The following is a 14,513-nucleotide window of genomic DNA, read 5'->3' as shown; positions in this document are numbered from 1 at the left end:
ATTCCATTGCATGTAGAGACCACATTTGTTTATCCATTTATCCATCGATGGACATTTGGGTTGCTTCCACATTTTGGCTATGATGAATAATGCTGCTCTGAACAGGGATGTGCAAATATCTCCTTTTGGATGTGTACTGAGAAGTGGAATTGCTGGATCATATGGTAATCCTATTTTTAATTTTTTTTTTGAGGAATCACCATCCTGCTTCCCATAGTAGCTGCATCATTCAACATTCCCACACGCAGTGCACCCAGGTTCCAATTTTTCCACATCCTCACCAACACTTGCTGTTTTCTGGATTTTTTGATATAGTAGCCATCCCAGTGGGTGTGAGGTGTCCTTTTTTTTTTTTAATCGCCTCTCTGTCCTGCCTACATTTTCTACAAAGAATATAGCCACATTTAGGATTAAGGACAAAAGTGTAAAACACAAATTGAAAATGAAATCTTTCAGGGAAAACAGGGTTGCACATGAACATAAGAAATGGATTTTTTTTTTTTAGGACAGGAAAATTATTGACTTCTGACACCACTCCTATCCTCTTCCTGAATCCTACCACCTGACCGGCTGTGGCTGCCACAATCTATGAGAGAAACGGCCACACTCACGGGTAGCTAAAACAACTCCTCTAAGCACTGTAAGGGAAAGTGCTCCCAGATGCATAAAGAAGAAAAACACTGTATTAAGCGTTTGCCTCCTAATGTTGGTCATGAAAATCCCCAGCACTTGTATAAATCCTTTCATCTTCCAAATCTTTCCTCAGGGCCTTGGAGCCCTTATCTCTGAGTTCTCCATTTGCTAATCATTATATGTCCACTTTTTCCCCTTCCCGAGCCACAAAAAGTCTACTTTTCAAAGTCACGAAAAGGGAAAAAAGCAAGTTAATGCGGCACCTTCTCCCAAAGAAGAGAATTCTGCTCTCACATAACAGGCACATGAAGAAGAGCCCTAAGAAACCTTATAACCCCTGGCATCTTGGGCCACCGGGCCACACAGGCCCCATGCTAGCAATTAATTAGAGGGAACTTCTCACTAGAAAAGCTAAAATCTTCCAAAAGGGAAATCACTCTTTCCACTGGTCTTTATAGAATGCTGCACTCCTTGGGGGTGGGGCCACTTGTCATGATTTGTTCATTAAGACAAAAAGTAAAGGAACTGAAAGCAAAACCCATCCAGTCACATAGTTAGCCAACCTCTAGATCCCAGAAGAGAAATTCCACTTTTATGTGTGTAAACATCTCCCACTCCCCCTGCCCTCCCTCACCCTCCTCTCTTGCACACTCTCTTCTTATTCAGCAAAACAGGGGAAATGGCAGCACTAGAGTGTAGAAGCCCAGAGGAGCAGAGATCAGATGAGCAGTTGGAGAGGAATAATCCTCAATTCTAGGAGCAGCTGTATTTAAATCATCCAAAATAAAACAAAAAAAGGCTCAAGATCTCTGTCTGTTCTCTCTCCTTTGGGAAGAGCCAACAACTAGAAAGCAGAGTCCAACTGGGGCTTCTTAACAAGGGATCCACACTCTGCATCTGGATCCCTGGCATCCTCCCCAAGTCACATCTGCTCTCAGCCAAGCCCAGTGCTAACTCCTAATGGAGCTAAACTCTAGAAACACTGGGCACGTTCTAGTGACAAAGAAGTGATCCGATGGCTCAGAGACGGCCAAATCCTCACCCACTGCTTCTGACAAGACCCAATACATCACACAGGGTAAAGCACCAGAACTAACAGCCAGGTTGGGCTGTTGTGCAAACTCTGGGGCATGGGGCAGGGGGAAATCTCAAGGCCTCTGAGGTAGAAGGACACCAGAAGTCACGAGAGAGAAAAAGAAAGTGGGGTCCCTGCACGGGAGCAACACAGGTGGGCATTCTACATCTCAAGAACATTGCTGACATCTAAACCCCACCCAGCTCTGCACCTTCCTGGGCCAGATTTGGAATTTGAAATTTATCCCCCACCAACACATGTTCTGTGTATCTTGGAAACAGCTCAGAAGCAAAGAGGGACTAACACAAGGAGAAAGACCTTTCCATTCATTCTAAGGTGGGTTTGTGCACAATGGAACAGTGGCCTGAGAAGATCAGGACCAACCCTGCCCGCTCTGGAGATGGGGCCAAGGGCTCCCAGCACTGGCACGGAGGAGGCGGTAGGACCCCGGCCCCAAACCACCTTTCCACCACCATGACATCCAAATTCCACATGCTTCTATGCCTGTAAGATCAACTAACCTGCAAACTTCAGTCCCTCTGCTCCTAGACTTGGCAGGAATCACTAGGGAAGCAGGGACATCCAAGAAAGGCAGAAGAGAAGGAAGGAGAGAAGGAACACAGGCATTCCTGTGCCTTTGAAAAGGCTGGCGTCACCTGGGTCCGGTCCCCGCGGAAACCTGGTAGGGAAGCCCATGAAAGAGCATAGAGAATATGAAGTAAATGAGATGTTTTAAATGATTTCGCTTTGGGGCCACGTAAAGAAGCACTAGCCATACAAGTAACGAGAGCTTATAGGGAGAAGTTTTAGAGGTTCGGCTTGACGATGTTGAGTATATCCATTCTGGAGCTGGACTGCCAATTACACTTCCAAATTGGCAATTAGACATAATGCCCCAAAGACAGGCACCAAATACTGCCAAAACCAAAGCAAATTCCATCTTCAAGCAGCCATGCTTTTGAAGCTGTCCCGTCCCCTGCCTGACTCATCCACCTCGCAAACAAGTACTCATCGGGAACAAATCCTTGTGATCCACTGGTCAGGGGAGACTGGGGCGGCATGAATAATTGAAATCTAGAAATGACTCAAACATCATGTGTCACCAAATCCAACCCCTTCCCTTCACTCAGAGTTCCTCTATAGTGTCTAATAAATTACCCAAAAAAGCAGCAAAATGTATTTGCACCTACAATAGTCCCACGCAGCCACCCCCAACCAAACCAAATGGAAAGGGCCCTCCCAACACATATGTGCACTTGTATTTATATGACTCAGTTCCTGCCCTCAGGGGGTTTGCAGGCAACTCAGAGACCAGACGTGGGCATACACTGTCAGAAGATAACTGAATTTTCCTTCTCTCTCCTCCATGCTGTCAAACAAACTGAGTCTTATTTTTCCCCAGGCACCTAGCTCAATTCCTGACAGAGGACAGCACTTACTACATAATAGAAGCAAAAACAACTGTAATAACCATGAGAGTTCTCTGAGGACCTACTGTGTGCTGGGCACCATGCTAAGCCCTTCATTTAGGCTGAAGATGCTCATGATAAAAGTTTATTCTGGGTTCTCCCCTGAATGATGGAACAACACAAAAAGCACTTCTCAAGGAAAAAGTGCCTGACAGTAGGAGCTGTAAAAACCCAGACAGTATGGTGAGAAAAGGAACTACTTCCAATTTCATCTGCTAGAATTCTCAAGAAGTACCACCGGAGGGTGGCATAGCACAGTGCCACATGTCTCTCCCCACTCAGCGATCAGGCCATGAGCCCACTCCTTTCAAGTTGGACTCTCTGTTTGGAAAGGCCCACCCAGGTCTCTATGGAAAATCAGGCTGGCAGTTTTGCTGCCCGCTGACTTTCAGCAGTCCACAGGGCGTGGCCGGCAGCTGGCTTCCTGGAGCATCAGCACGGTGCAGCCCTGGCTCCACCATGAGCCTCTAATTTTGCAGGAAGGTGGTTTGGCTGAGTTGCCATCCTGGATTTTGGAAAGCCTCACCCCTCGCAGCCGGACCCGCGGGCGTGAGGAAAAGCCCACACTCGGGTGGGCAACACACACACTGTACCCTAGACGTCTAGCAGGATGCTGCTCTGGCTGCCACAACTCAACCCCAAACTGACAGCGCTTGTGGGTGCCTTGGGAGCGAACATGCCAACAATCAGCTTTAGCAATTAGTGCCCAGACTGAACCGCGGCAACTCGGAGAGGCCTGAACTGAGTTTTCTCCACCTGGCTGCCCTGGCACAGTGAACCTTTCCTCTTCTCGACCCTTCCCAACTGCTGGAGAGCTGGGAATTTCCATCTTTAAAACCAGGCATGTCTTCAGGGAGGGACTGCCTGGAGACTGAGCAATGGACCAGATCCTTGCTTCTCAAAGCATGATCTGTCTGGCACAGGCATCACCTGCCAGAAATGCAGAATCTCTGGCCCCACCCTGGACCTTCTGAACCAGACTCTGAATTTTAATAGCTCTCCAGGTGATTTGTGTGCATATTAAGGTGTGAGAAGCCCCAGGAATAGACAAACTAGATGCTCTCTCCAGCCACTGGAAGCAGAGCTCTATATCCCAGCTGCACATCCCTTGAGCCTTCCACGCAGAGTGCTGGGACACCCCTGCATCACAGGGTAGGCCCCAAGTTTCCTCCTCCATGTGCCCAGAGCAAAGGTTCCACCCACTCAAGAAGCATTTCAAAAAAGGACAGTCTCTTGATCTGCTCCCTGCTGTGCACAGAAAGGCTGTGGAATTTCCATGGTCCTGCGGGAGGCTGACCTTGCCTGACCCCCAGGCAGGTCACAGGAAGATCAGTGTTCTCTGCAGGGCTCCAGGAACTGCGGCGTCACGGCACAAACACAGCCCTTCTCACTGGAACCACAGAGGCGGCCCTCCAGGCACTCCACAGCCCTGAAGTCCCAGGAAGGCAGTGTTGGCTGCTGTGATTCACAGACTAGCACGGCCACTGCCGCTGTGAGCCAGGGACACCCCAGCTTCCCACTTTGAGAAGGAGGTCCTGGCACTGCAATCCAATGCCTACCTGACTCCTTAACCACCCCCCCCCCGGCTTCTCTTGCCCTGGCAGAGACAGGGAGAGACCCAGAGGGGGAGCACGCATTCCCTGTGCCAGGCACACAATGAATGGCCCTTGGAGTCCTCTCTCCCCCAGGCCACACGCTAGGGCAGCTCGTCCTTTCCTCCTGATTCGTGTTTGCACAAGGCCCCTGGGCACCAGGAGGTAGGGCCAGCACATAGCTTGTGGTCACCAGTGTCCTTCCAGGAAATGCTATAAAGTGGGGGTCAGTGAGAGGACCTATCCCAAAGGGCCGTGCTGGATTACAATCCCCAATGCAGAGATGAGGAGACTGAAGCACAAAGCGGTGAAGTCCTTGCCCAAGGTCACAAGGCAATTGGTCCAAAGTGTAGCTGGACCAATTCCTCTACCTCACGAGACTTCTCCAAGCCCGTGACGTGACACTCCAAGGGGCACGCAGGTGTGCTCTGACTCATAATTTTGTTTCACAAGCTAACTTCAAGGGCAAGTGCTCCGAGAACACACTTGGGGAAACACTGCTCTGGGGGCCGTCAGGATAAAGCTGGTCCAGGTAGAGAGGACCCCGGCCAGGAAACTGCGACATTATCAAGGGAACAGGTCTGTGAGCTCTGGACTGGGGATAATAAGTCTCAAGAGACACTAGACAGACACACCTGCTCTCCAAACCTTCCCGTTCTGCTAGGGCTGCAGCTCCCGGGGCCCCACAATGACTCCCTGGCCATCAAAGCACTAGCTATGCTGCCAAGCCCTCATCCAGAGTCCTCTTAGGTCGCCCCTCCCCAGCCTTCCAGCCTTGCACTAGCCAAGAGCCATGAGCCCAAACCTCAATCCGACCCTAACTGGTTGTTTGACCCAAGGACAATCAACTTCAGGGTCTAGAGGTCCCTTTTGGTTCAAAAGCTCTATTTGTTATAGCCTGTGCCCTTTCAGGGCCAAAATTTCGAGGAATCAAAGAGAAAATTAAAAACCTACCACTTTAAGGCGCTATGATAGCTCCCATTTACAGACCTGCTAAGCAGCAGGCATTTGCTGGGTGCTACATACCCATTCTTGGCACTCCGTATAGGAATACAAAGGAAGCATCATTACGCCCTTCTTTCGCAGGTGAAGAAACCGAGCTCAACATGGCTGCCAGCCACAGATGCCCAGCTAAGAGGTGTGAGATTCGTGATTTGTACTTGGGTCTGTCTGATTGCAGAGTCTCTATAAAAGCGTGCATTTCCAGAGAGAGAGAGCCAGGAACGAGAAAAGCAAAAGCTCTCTGGACGAGGGAAGGTCACCTGGAGTTCCCCTGTGACTGGGACCCAAGCACTTCTCCAAGGCCACCCTAAGTAAGCTGATGAAAAGGGAGCATGTGAAGGTCGTCCAATGCAGCCGATCTCCAGGATGACAGGAGGCACCAGGGCCAATCTGGAATCAAGAATTCGGAGGCACTGAAGTTCCAGCCCTGATTGGATGCGTCAGGCCAGACCCTGGGTAATTACCATGCCATAATGGGATCTGATATTTATATTGGTCACAAGCCTGACAGAGAAAACGTGTTGTTTTCTCAGACACAGCCAAGGAGACAATACCGCCATAATTCATCACATGCAGACCAGACTTGATCAAACCCAAACTCCTATGGGCAGGTCAGCTCCAACAGAGGGCAGGATGCGTCTAAGCCTGGGCCACGTGAGGCCCCCCGGCAAGCCACAGCTCCACAGGAAGCCAGCCTCAGTTTCCCTAGGCATTTAAAGAGAAGCAGACTGCGTGCTGGAAGAGGAGTAGAAGATGGGAAGAAAAACACAGAAATGCTCCAAGGCTGGAGAACCACAAAACACGTTCTGAGCTAGAAACTTTACTCATAGTTGACCAGCTCCTTCTACTGTCCCCCACTGAGTCACAGAGCAGGAAGGGACATGAGCATTCCCAGAACTCAATCCCCACATTTTACACATCGGGAAAGAGCCCAGAACCAGAGAGGTTAGACGACTTCTTCAAGGTCACCACCTTATTCAGGCTGCCAGAGCAGCTCCCCATTCACTACCGTCTGCAACTGGCTTGGACCTCAGAACGTCACAGCCAAATGAATAGAAGGCTCTGATGAAACCCAACAGGGAATGAAACAGTAACGTGAAAAAGTACAGCAAAGAACATAGTACTAGAATGACTGTGTCCAAGTTCCCAACAGGGGGGAAATGTGATTCTTTTTCTTCTTTACTTCCTAAAGAAATCCGTATACTATTCTTTCCAAGATAGTAAAGTCATTTATGATTGGAGAATTCAGAGGCAAGGGGACTAAGGATGAGATGCTTTGAGATGTACGTCCAGTTTCAAGTTCCTTTGATGGAAAAGGATGGTGCAGTCCCAGAGACCAAATGCTTGTGATTCCAGAGCTCCTGCTGAAACTTATCTCCCCTGGAATTTCACATTCTTTTTAAAAGACCAGCCTTCCTCTGGACCCTAACTTCTGGTCAAACCATCTTTGGGCTGAACAAGGGTGAGGGTGATCATACCTGACAGCTGGTAGAATTCTGTGGAAAAGCAGCCTTGGTTTGCTTGGGAAACCCAGCACTAAAATAATTATTCCCAACTTAAAGCCAAATGCATTCTTCCGAACAGTGTCTCGACAACTACCAAATACTTGGAAAGCAAAAAGAATGAGGGATTAAAAAAAAAAAATGCAGAAAAATACAGACCTCAAGGTTAGGGGAAAAAAGCTTATAAAAGGCCAAAGTTACTGTTATGAGGCATAATGAGCTGTCTACACAGGCTTAATTAAGCAAATCAAGGAGCAAGTATTAAGAGATTCTGGGCATGTTTTAAAAGGGACTCTAATGGCACCAAAAGTGACCTGATCTCCTTCTATACTGGCCTCACGTCTTCCCAACCAACTGCAAGCATCCCTCACCCCAGGTTGATTCTCTGTAGAAACTTCCAGTTATGTCAACTCAGCACATCTTAGAGCCACAAACTATAGTCTGATACATAGGGACTGTTTTTTCTAATCATCGTTGCCAAAAACCTATTTTCTTGAGAAAACTTATAGAAGTTATGCTTGGTCATCAGTTAAGACAGAGATTCTTTATGTGAATGATCCAATCAACATTTCATCACAGGCAACGCAGTGGCATCGCTGTAACCCCTAGAGTAAAAAGACTTTCTTTAGAAGCTCTGTTTAAAACCCCAGGATCACAAAAACACCAAAGCTTATTTTGACTCACTGAAGAAAAAGTTTTCATTATGACCAACACTGCCCAGTTTCTGAAGGATAAAAAAGGCCATTTAAAAGTTCACCAAAATCTCTCATTCTAGAGAACATTTGAGACTCGTACAACTATGCGCTCTCTTTCCCCTAAGGGTAGTCACTGAATCTCAGTAAAGGGAAAAAAAACTCTAAGACCGAAGGCTGTCAGGGAGGTGGAAGAGAGAGGAGACGGGAATAAGAAGGCGAATGAGTAAGTGCTTGTCAGAAGAAGGACTCGGCAGGGGGCATGGTCTTGTGGGTCTCAGGGTTAGGACTTCGCTTAATCTGATGGCTGCTCTGGAATGTGGGGGGGTTCTCCGCCTTGACAAGTAAGGAGAAACCACTATGGCCAAGAAGGTAACTCCAGAGAAAGCTGGCCAACATCTGGAGGCCTCCGGAGAGGTGGGAGGAGGAGGAAGAGAATGATGGCTTTTATTTTTCTACCTTATTTCCAACACACCAGTATTTTCCAAAGCACAAATGTGCTACCACAAAACACAGCTGAGCTCCAGCAGCCGACACAACGTATAATTAATGATCCCGAGAGAGCAAGCATCCCTTCACCCTGGTGTCACCCCTGGCCCCTGTCTTATCTACTCCCGGCAGGGATTAAGGAGGCTGCTACCAGTTGCTATGCCCTGTGGAAGTTTGAGGGGTCCGCGGATTAACTTTATTAGAAAAGGTGTGAGCTTTCCCACCGAGACTGCCTCTGCCTTGCACTGTTCCCTAGTCCCCTTTGATCTCCTTTCCCTCTGAAAATGCTGGCGCTGGGAAGTCCCCTAGGTTAAAAAATTAGTCCAAAAGAAAGCAGCTCGGTCAATCTTTTCCAGTGCTTTCTTTTTTAATCTGCAGTATTCTATGAAAAACTGCCCCTGCCTCTCACCTTCAGACAGTGGCGAGGAAAAGAGGACATCTCTAGGGACACACGACGACAGACCAGGCAGTCTGCCTAGCAACCATACATAAGGTGTAGTGAGCCTCGGTGCTGGTGGGCGTCTCTGCGCCAGGAATAGCTTAAGCCAACATCCAGCCACCTCAAAAGCGCCTGGGAGGAGGCTCGCGTGAAAACCCGCGGCCTCGGCCGGCTCTCAGGCGGACCTCCCGCTCCAGCTCCACGCTGTTGGTGGCATTTCCGGGGACCTAAAGGTGGTGGCATGGGGGCGAGAATACAGATGCCGAAGCACTTGGGATGGGGGTATCTTCCATGAGAACATCTAAGAGTCGGAGAGCAGGGGACATCAGATTTGTGACCTCCCACATTCCTAAAGTGGCAGCCTTCATGGGTCGCCTCCAAAACTGGGATGCATCTCCCCAACTTTCTCTCGCCCATCCAGGTCCCCCCACTTCCCCTGGCCATGTTCCTTCCCGGGGATTCCCTAGTCCAAAAGATGTTCTCCCTTGCCCCAAGGAATTTCCTTGCCTTGTGATGCCACGAACTCATCTCCCCAACAGGTTTCTAAAGTGCTGCTGACGTTTTCCCCCTCGCCCACCATAAGGAGCCTAGCGGCCGCAGGTAACCCACACGGAACGTGCACCCAGGGGCCCCCAGCTTGCCGGGTGCCCGACGGGTCAGGTCTCCCCACCCCGGACCACTGTCCGCGAGCAGCGCGCGTCCCCCACCCCAGCCCCAGCCGCAGCCGCAAACAACCCTACAATAAACAAGAGGACGGGATTGGGCGTCCGCGTCCCGGAGCGCACCGGTTGGGGGCAACTCCTCACCCCCGGCGCGCCGCCCGCTGCCCCATTCGGCGGGCGCCAGGAGAGCGAAAGGAAGGGAAAGCTGCGAAGGGAAGTCAGGCAGGGATGGAGGGAGGCACGGTGCTGTGAGGAGTAAGGAGGTGGGCTGCAAGGGACGCCGAGAAGCCGCGGGGCTGGCGCAGGGGGCGGGCGCCCGGGGCGCGCGTTACCTTCGTCTTGCCCCCGCAGTGGCAGCAAACGGTCCACAGGTACTTGAGCGTCCGCCACAGCAAGATGATGAAGAGGCCCCCAAAGAAAGTCACCATGGAGGAGGCCAGGAAAGCCCACCACATGCGTTGGCCCCGGCTGTCGCACGGCACCTCCATGGTCACTGGGATGATGAGCGCATCCATCTTGGGCTCGTGGACCGAGGACGAAGAGGAAGAGGAGGAGGAGGAAGAAGAGGAGGAAGAGGAGGAGGAGGAGGACGCGTCTAGGCTGAGATGGTTCGCGTGGATATTGCTACTCATTCTAAGACTGCTGCCTCCGCCGCCGCCGCCGCCGCCGCTGCTGCCGCCGCCGCCGCCGCCACCATTTGCCATAGCTAGCAACGGGCGGCCGGCGCAGGGGCTCGGGGGAGCTCCTCCCGCCGCCAGCGCCACCCCAAACACCCATCAACAGCCATATTGCTGCTACTGCTGCCGCCGATACCGCCGCGGAGCGCGGGGAGGGGGGCGGGGAGGCGCCTAGGCTCGGGGCGCTGTGCGCGACCTGGCGGGGTGCGTGGAGATATATACAGCGGGCCGCCGCCGCCCGCCCTCCCCCCAGCCGCCGGCCCGCCCGCCCGCCCGGGGGGGGAGGGGGACGGGGAGCGAGGGCGACGGGGAGCGAGGGCAGTTCCCCTCCCTAGCCCGTCCCCCGCTCGCCCGGGGCTGCGCCGGCCCCGAGGGCCGAGAGCGAGGGGGCGCCGCGGACCGCCCGCGCCCGGGGTCTGCGCCGCCCCCGAGCCCGCCCTGGCTCTGCGCGCCTGCCCGGGTGCCCTCGGCGCGGCGCCGCGCCGCTCGCCGTGCGCCACGCGTGTGCGCCGCGCTCCGGCCGGGGACCCCCTCCCCGTGCGTCGCCCACGCCGCTCTGGGCTTATTAGTAGGCAACTCGTTAATAATGTCTCATCAGCCCCCTCCCGGGCGCCCCCTTGTCAGCCCTCCTCCCTCCGCTGCGCTTGGCTCCCGCTCGCCGCCCGGGTGTGCGCCGGGCCGCGGCAGGTTCACCGCGCCCGGCCCGCCGCTGCCGCCGCCGCTAGCCCATGCTCCCGGGATTCCAGAGCCGCGTCGCCACGCCGCTGAGCCTCCTCGGCCTTCGCTAGATCTTCCTCCTCGCTTCCTCAGGCTCCTCCTCGTCCCCGTCCTCGCCGACCAAGCCTCTTCTGCGCGCGACCCGCGCTCCCCGCAGCCGCCAGCAACAGCAGCTGCAGCAACTGGAGCCGGCGCGGGCTCAGGCCGCCCGAGGCAGGAGGGGAGGAGGCTCGGCGTGCTGACTCGCCTCGTCTAGGGGCTGAGCAGGGGGCCGGCAGACCCCTTGGCGGCGTCCTGGCATGCACCCCAGAGCCCGAGTGCGCCAGGTGGAGTCCCAAACCCAGGCGCAGGACCACGCACCTCTCTCCAAGATGCTGCGCCCCCAGCTGAGCTCCCTAAGGTACCCGAGGAGGATGGCCGGGCATCCGTGGCAGGCCATTTTACCCAGAGGACCCTCCAGTGGGGAGGAGCGACAGCTATTGACTGCACAGGCCAGGCGCCCCAAGATCCTCAGGCTTCTGGAATGTGGAGGACCCTTCTCCAGGAAACACTTCCTCGTTCTACCAACCCCCAGTTTGCTGTTCCCTGTCGCCTTCCTAGGTGCCCCAGTGTCCCCCGTGTGGCTGGAAGGCAGGGTCATCTGAGGGGCTGACAAGCGGTCTGTGGCCTTTGACGGTAGCAAGTGGTTTTTCTGCCTTTTCCTTACTAAGCGACAGAGGCTGAGAGTAGGCAGAGATGGGGTGTGGTGGCAGGGCGGGATGGGGGTGCAGGCTCCTATAGACAAGAGAGTTCCCTAAAGTCATATCTTTTTTATCCAGCCTCAGACTCCATCAGGTGAGAAGGGCAGTTCCAGGCTCCATTCAAACCCACATTTCCCCATTTAGGGTCTTCCCTCTCCTCCACTTAAGAGATGATGCAGGGATCTGGGTTTGTTCAGCAGCCTCTGTCCAGCACCACCAGGGGAATCCCCCTTCTGATACTATAAAACTTTGCTCCCTCTGGACACTGTCCTTCCTCATGCTACCAGCTGGACCTCAAGTTTTTCCAGCACTAATTAAAAGGAAGATGATCGCACTCTCCCCTCATTGCCCACAGTGGTTTCCCCAAAGTTTCCAGCTCATTAGTTTAAGCCTAATTGGAATTCTCAGGTTCCTTTCAGCCCTCCCTGTGGTGAAGGCCAAGTTAGCATCCTTCACTGTGTAGGCCTGTTTCTGCCTGAGCCAGAGCTCAGCCCCTCCCATTGCCCTTGGAGACCCTAGGATGCAGAGGAGGAGGGGGCAAGGGAAACCAAGCTGGGCAGAGAGGCTCAAGGGGATGTTTGAAGCTACTGTCTCCTGCTTCATTCAGGGTACATTCACTGGGCTCAAGACACACATCCATTATACACAGTAAAGAGTCAAGGCCAAGGTCAAAGGGAAATGGAATCAGGTAAGAGTGCTCCAGTGTTTAGTCCTCAAAAGTAGTATGTCAAAGGGAGCTACAGACAGTATTTTCCAGAAAATGAAGTTGTCTGTCACCCATATGGTACCTGGAGCCTGGTCCTCCGAGTTCAGAAACCACTCTGAATGCATCCCTGCCACATCAGTCCCATGCGTGCAAAGGCCCTGAGTCCTTCCCAGCACTGGGCTGGAAGAGGGGCAATCAGCCCCAGAAGTGCTGTGAGGAAGGTGACTGCAGCCTTGAGGTTCCTTCTAAATGGCTAGTTTGCTGCCTTTGGGCCTCAGCATATGCCAGGAAAATTAAGGACCAAATCTAAGATTTGAAATTTAAAAACAAAACACTCATAACATGGAAAGAGCAGCAAAGGATAGGACTGTCTCCTCAGTGGGATATGAAACCCCCAGAATGGATTCCCTCGCCCACATAATTGAGCTTCTGCAAACCAACCAATCCCCTCCAGGCTTTCCTGGACTTCCCCCACAGACTGGGCTCCCCTCAGACACCAGTGGGAGCCACTGGTTGCAATGACTTCTATCACCCCAACTGCAGAATCCCCAGCTGCATTTCTCCTCCATCATCACCATCATCTCATTATCCTTCCAGAGGATGCTGGGAGGCCCCTAAGACATCATCTCCTCTGCTCTCTCCATCAGTTGTCTCTTGGCTGATTGAAGCTTTTAGCAACTTCTGTGTTATATAAAACCAAGGCTTAGTCGGGATTCTCAGAGACCCTCACCATCAAAGTCAAGATTCCCACCATAGCTATAACCCCCAGTCCTCACCACCTCCTGGCTGGTAGGTACCAAATGAGAGAGTGCCAACATCCACCACCATCCACCAGAAACAGATCTCATCAGGCCATTACCCAAGCTCTCCCAGAACCTCAAACTTAAAAGTATCATTAGGTACCCTTCATTCATTGTGTTTTCTCATTTGTAAGTTGAAATAAAAACAGGAACTGCCCTGCCTACGTCAAAGGGTTATGTGTAAGAATGGAAAAGAAAACATACAGATCTTGTTTGTAAGTACTGCGACCCCAAAAAGACAGCCCAACTCAGACCAGAGCTTCTGACCCGCAAGCCAGTCTCATATGTATGAGTGTGTGTGCACGCACGTGTGCCATGGGGGAAATGGATGTGGGCAGGATTGTTGCTCCCTGACCCACTTCACTGTCCTCCATCCTGCGAGGCCCCTCAGTTGGGATGAGAGTTGAGGCACAGTGCTTCTGCCCTCAGCTGCAGCCATTACACAGCAACCTGTGCAGACAGACAGACAGACTGGCAGGACAGACTCCAGGGCATGGCAGAGCCGCTCCAGGCTGAATGGGCTCTTTGAACTCTGACACGCATGCCCACTCCTTGCTTCCCAGATCCCTGGGACAGCATTGGGCATGTGAAGGGTATGGAAAAGCATCTACAAATAGCCTCTGTGCATTTCATCTCTTGTTGGGTGTGTCTGCAGGCTGGGAACTTAGGACAACTGCACTGAACTGAAAGCCTATACAAAAGTAGAAATTTCAGTACCAGCCACTATTTATTTTCAATCATATTTATAAGCTTCTCAGTGAGGAGGGAAGCCTATGGCAGCTTTCAAAGCACACAAGTTTCTAAAGGATTCTAATCTGAACAATCCCAACTGATTTAAAAGAAATAAAAGTGCATAAACATACAAACTAAGAAGCAGAGCAACTAAAGTAATGACCAAAAAGAACAAAGAAGTCCATTTACTTAAATGTAGGCCCAATTTCATAAGTAATGTACACTGGATTTCATTTTGATCACGCCGGCACACACTTTTGATACTCTTGACATAATCTAGGTGATTCTTCTGTGAAGAAGCCAGGTGGACTCTGTAGGTGATCTAGCGCCCTCTGGTGGGTCTCTCTGGCACATGACATTATTTTGTGAATGTTCGAAAAGGAGGCTTTAATGAGAACTTTGAGATATGAAAATTCCAAAGAGAAAAGTCTTGCTGTAAAAATCTACAACCACAGTAATATTAATTAGCCAGCTGTCAGGGTTCTATAGCATACACACTGTTGTGATAAAGTTGGCTAACAGGGTTCACACTGTTGCCATGATCTGCTGTCAGATCGTCTAAACTGTAACTACCGTTGGTAACCTA

General features: G+C 51.9%; 1 protein-coding gene across 18 annotated transcripts in view; it reads right to left on the bottom strand.

The window, feature by feature from the left end:
• The window catches only part of KCNMA1 (potassium calcium-activated channel subfamily M alpha 1), a 711,615-nt gene extending 700,960 nt beyond the window's left edge, over nucleotides 1-10,655 (bottom strand). For 8 of the 18 annotated variants that reach the window (XM_064488018.1, XM_064488017.1, XM_064488021.1 and 5 more), the window contains exon 1: nucleotides 9,888-10,451. In XM_064488018.1, the coding sequence (XP_064344088.1) occupies nucleotides 9,888-10,259 (372 nt within the window). In that variant the 5' untranslated portion in view covers nucleotides 10,260-10,451. Of the gene's footprint in view, nucleotides 1-9,887 lie in introns of all 18 variants that reach the window. The other 10 variants (XM_064488019.1, XM_064488008.1, XM_064488009.1 and 7 more) reach the window with 4 other exon arrangements.
• Between the last annotated feature and the right edge of the window lie 3,858 nt (nucleotides 10,656-14,513).

This window comes from Camelus dromedarius, chromosome 8 (assembly GCF_036321535.1).
Source record: "Camelus dromedarius isolate mCamDro1 chromosome 8, mCamDro1.pat, whole genome shotgun sequence".
NCBI lineage: Eukaryota > Metazoa > Chordata > Mammalia > Artiodactyla > Camelidae > Camelus > Camelus dromedarius.
The sequence above is the reverse complement of the archived record's forward strand: the minus strand, read 5'-3'. Positions and strand labels throughout refer to the sequence as shown.